The sequence below is a fragment of the Geospiza fortis genome, unplaced genomic scaffold (genome assembly GCF_000277835.1).
Source record: "Geospiza fortis unplaced genomic scaffold, GeoFor_1.0 scaffold412, whole genome shotgun sequence".
Lineage (NCBI taxonomy): Eukaryota > Metazoa > Chordata > Aves > Passeriformes > Thraupidae > Geospiza > Geospiza fortis.
In genome coordinates, this window is record NW_005054504.1 from 495,522 (window position 1) to 498,389 (window position 2,868).

At 59.7% G+C, this 2,868-nt stretch overlaps 1 protein-coding gene across 2 annotated transcripts in view; it reads right to left on the minus strand.

The window, feature by feature from the left end:
- Nucleotides 1-509: 509 nt before the first annotated feature.
- Nucleotides 510-2,868, minus strand: part of RGCC (regulator of cell cycle) — a 4,358-nt gene continuing 1,999 nt past the window's right edge. For both annotated transcript variants that reach the window (XM_031063426.1, XM_031063425.1), the window contains 3 exons: nucleotides 2,431-2,511; nucleotides 2,065-2,127; nucleotides 510-1,024 (listed from right to left, as the gene is read on the minus strand). In XM_031063426.1, coding sequence (XP_030919286.1) covers nucleotides 1,017-1,024; nucleotides 2,065-2,127; nucleotides 2,431-2,511 — 152 coding nt within the window. In that variant the 3' untranslated portion in view covers nucleotides 510-1,016. The remainder of the gene's footprint in view (nucleotides 1,025-2,064; nucleotides 2,128-2,430; nucleotides 2,512-2,868) is intronic.

Below are 2,868 nucleotides of genomic sequence, written 5' to 3' on the forward strand. Positions count from 1 at the left end.
ACAGGTTCCTCTTCTGTCATCCTGGCACCTCCCAGGACGGGAAACTCCCGGGGGAAAGACCAGAGGGGAATCCCAGGGGGACCCATCATCCCATCCACGGCCAAACCTCACTCAAAGCTCAGCTTGGCAGAGGCTGCAAACCCACATCCCTGGGCCTTGTTCCTGGGCTGCTGACAGGGGCAAGATCCAGGGCAAGTGGCACCAGAGCCCCTCCCTTTGGAAGCAGGAGCCTGAGAGCAGGGCCCTCCATGCCAGAGGGATGACAGGCAGTGTCCATGTCCCTGGGCAGGGGAGGAAGGCACACACTCTGCACCCTCTGCCACCCCACACTGTCCGAGTGCCAAGGGCAGGCAGGACAAGGGATTCCTGATATTCCTCTTTAGCCAGGCTTGTGCTGCTATACTTGCTTCCCTGAGGTTTCCCCCTTCTTCAATGCCAGTCCCACCAGCTGGCAGCCCCAGGCATCCCTGCTCCCACCCCTGCCAATGGGAAAAACATGGACACAGACAGGCAGATGTTTAAAATCCTGTTCACAGAACCACGTCCCCTTTGTACAGCACAAAACATATTTTTTACAGTATTTACAGCAGCAGCTGAGGCAGAGGCACCTGGGGGGCAGAGAGGGGCCCAATTTGGGGCTCCCCAAGCAAAGCAAAGGTCAACAGTGACAGATGCCACCAAGGAACCAGGCTTCCCATCCTGGAGGGGACACTGAGGTCATGCTGATGTCCTGCAAGCTGATCTTCCCCACAATTACTCTGGGGGCTTCAGCAGCAGCCCAGCTCCCCCCCAAAGCCCTTGGAGCCACCAGACCCCGTGCAGGGCAGGGCCAGGTCCCGCCCAGGGCTGGCCTCTCCTGGCACTGGCAGGGCCTCGTCACCATCGTCCCGCGGCCGGATCCGTCCCCACTGCCCGTCCCTGTCCCCAGAGCCATCCCCACCCCAGCCAGGGGTGCAGAGGCAGCATCAGGGAGACTCAGGGCTGGGGCTGCTCCTCTCCAGACTCCACAGCACAGCTCACATCTCTGCAGGATGACACAGAAGATGGTGACAGTCTGCAGGGTTAGAGCAGAAATCTGGGGCAGGGGGTCAGCTCTGGTCCCCTCCCTCCCTCCCTCCCTCCCTTGCAGCATGGCTGGGGCCTGCAAAGGAACACTTCCCACCAGCCACCTCATTTTGCACACCAGGGATGGGAACAGATAGCAGAACTGTGTGCTGTTGCCTGCGTGGGGGGAAATGGTTTTTTAACCAGGTTCTCTCTGCCTCCAGCCTGTCACGCTGCAGGAGGAAGTGGCCTCTGCCTCGGTTTCCCCAGCACAGCAGGCACTGGGGAGCAACCAAACTCTCCAGAGCTGCTGGGTACAGCAGCCAAACTCTCCAGAGAGGCCAGAGATGCCCAGCACAGCATCACCCCCTCTCACAGGGACATCCCCAGGCTCTTACCAGGAGGGAAACATCTGGAGGAGGAGAGCATCACCAACAGGCTGGGACTGCCCTCCCTGCTGCCACACACACCCACTCTCCTCCCTCCTGATGGGGTAGGTTAGGATACACCACAAGGGAAGATCCCTTCTTTCCTCCTGCTCACCTTCCCCCCCAAGTAAAGAGCAGCCTCTGAGCAGCAGCTGGAGGGAGGCTGCAGGCAGAGGAGCACAGGTCTTTGTGCATCTTCCCAAAACCATCACCAGCTCTGCAGGCTGTGCTGCTGGGCTTCACTGCCAGGACTAACCCAGCCTTCATGTCCCCAGTCCCCTCCCCCAGGCACCAGCACTGCGCCTCATCTGAGGAAACTGAGGCAGCAGGGGGGGGAAGACACTTAAGCCGCAGGATTTCTTCCCAAGCTGAAAGAGTTAGAAGAGGGAGGTGACATCCATGAGCCCGTCCCCAAAAGGAAGGATGGAAGGGTTCTACCACTGCAGCCAAAATCAAGTCCCAAGCCCCCTGCAGCAGGACCCCCAGGCAGAGGAGGCGCTGGCCAGGCTGTGCCGAGTCAGGGGCAGGGGAGGAGCCCCAGCCCAGGTGTCCCATCCCATGGGAAGTGCCGGGATCAAGGCTGGGCATGTACCTTCCAAGGCTTTATCCAGGTCTGCGATGAACTCCTCCAGCTCCTGTGTGTCTCCAAGCTTTGCTAGTGGGGAAAAACACGGTCAAGTCTCCCCATTCCCCCTCTCACTGGGGAGAGGAGAGACCCCAACCCCTTGTTCCTAGCACAGCTGCTCCAGCTGTGTTTGTCCCAGCCAGTCCAGCCTTAACTGGGAAAATCCCAATCCAACTTCTGCCCCTTCCAGGCTCCTGCCAGGACACAAGGGTTCATTCCCACTCTGCAGGGCTCCATTGGCACCCCCCTATCCAGGGCTGGCAGTCATTGCCAAGCCCAGCTGAGCACAGAGAAGGAAGCCCTGCAAACCCCTTTGGGTGGGGCCAGGCTCACCTTTGGGGGGATAAGTGTCAGCTGGGCTGTTGAGGCGCTCCTCACTGGAGCTGAGGCTGCTTCCTGGGGACGTGCTGGCACCTGCAGAGACAGAGCATCAGTCCCTGGCCTGGGCACAGGCACCTGATGAACACTTTGCAGGAACACGGCCCGATCATGCCCATGGTACAGGGTGGCACACTCTTGGAGACCCCATCTGCTCCTCCCCTGCTTCTAGGAATGCTTGGAAAAATGGAACATTCTTTCTCAGGTCAAAGAGCACCAGAGGTTGTCTGGGCACAGTTACAAGGACAGGGTTATTACAGAGAACCAGGTTATCCCCAGCCCCTCAGGGTCCTGCAGCAGCCTGCCTGGCATGAGGAGCCCTGGCAGATGTTGGCAGGTCCTGGGCCAGTATCCAGGGGTCATCCCCCCATTGCTCATCCAGCCCATCAGAGC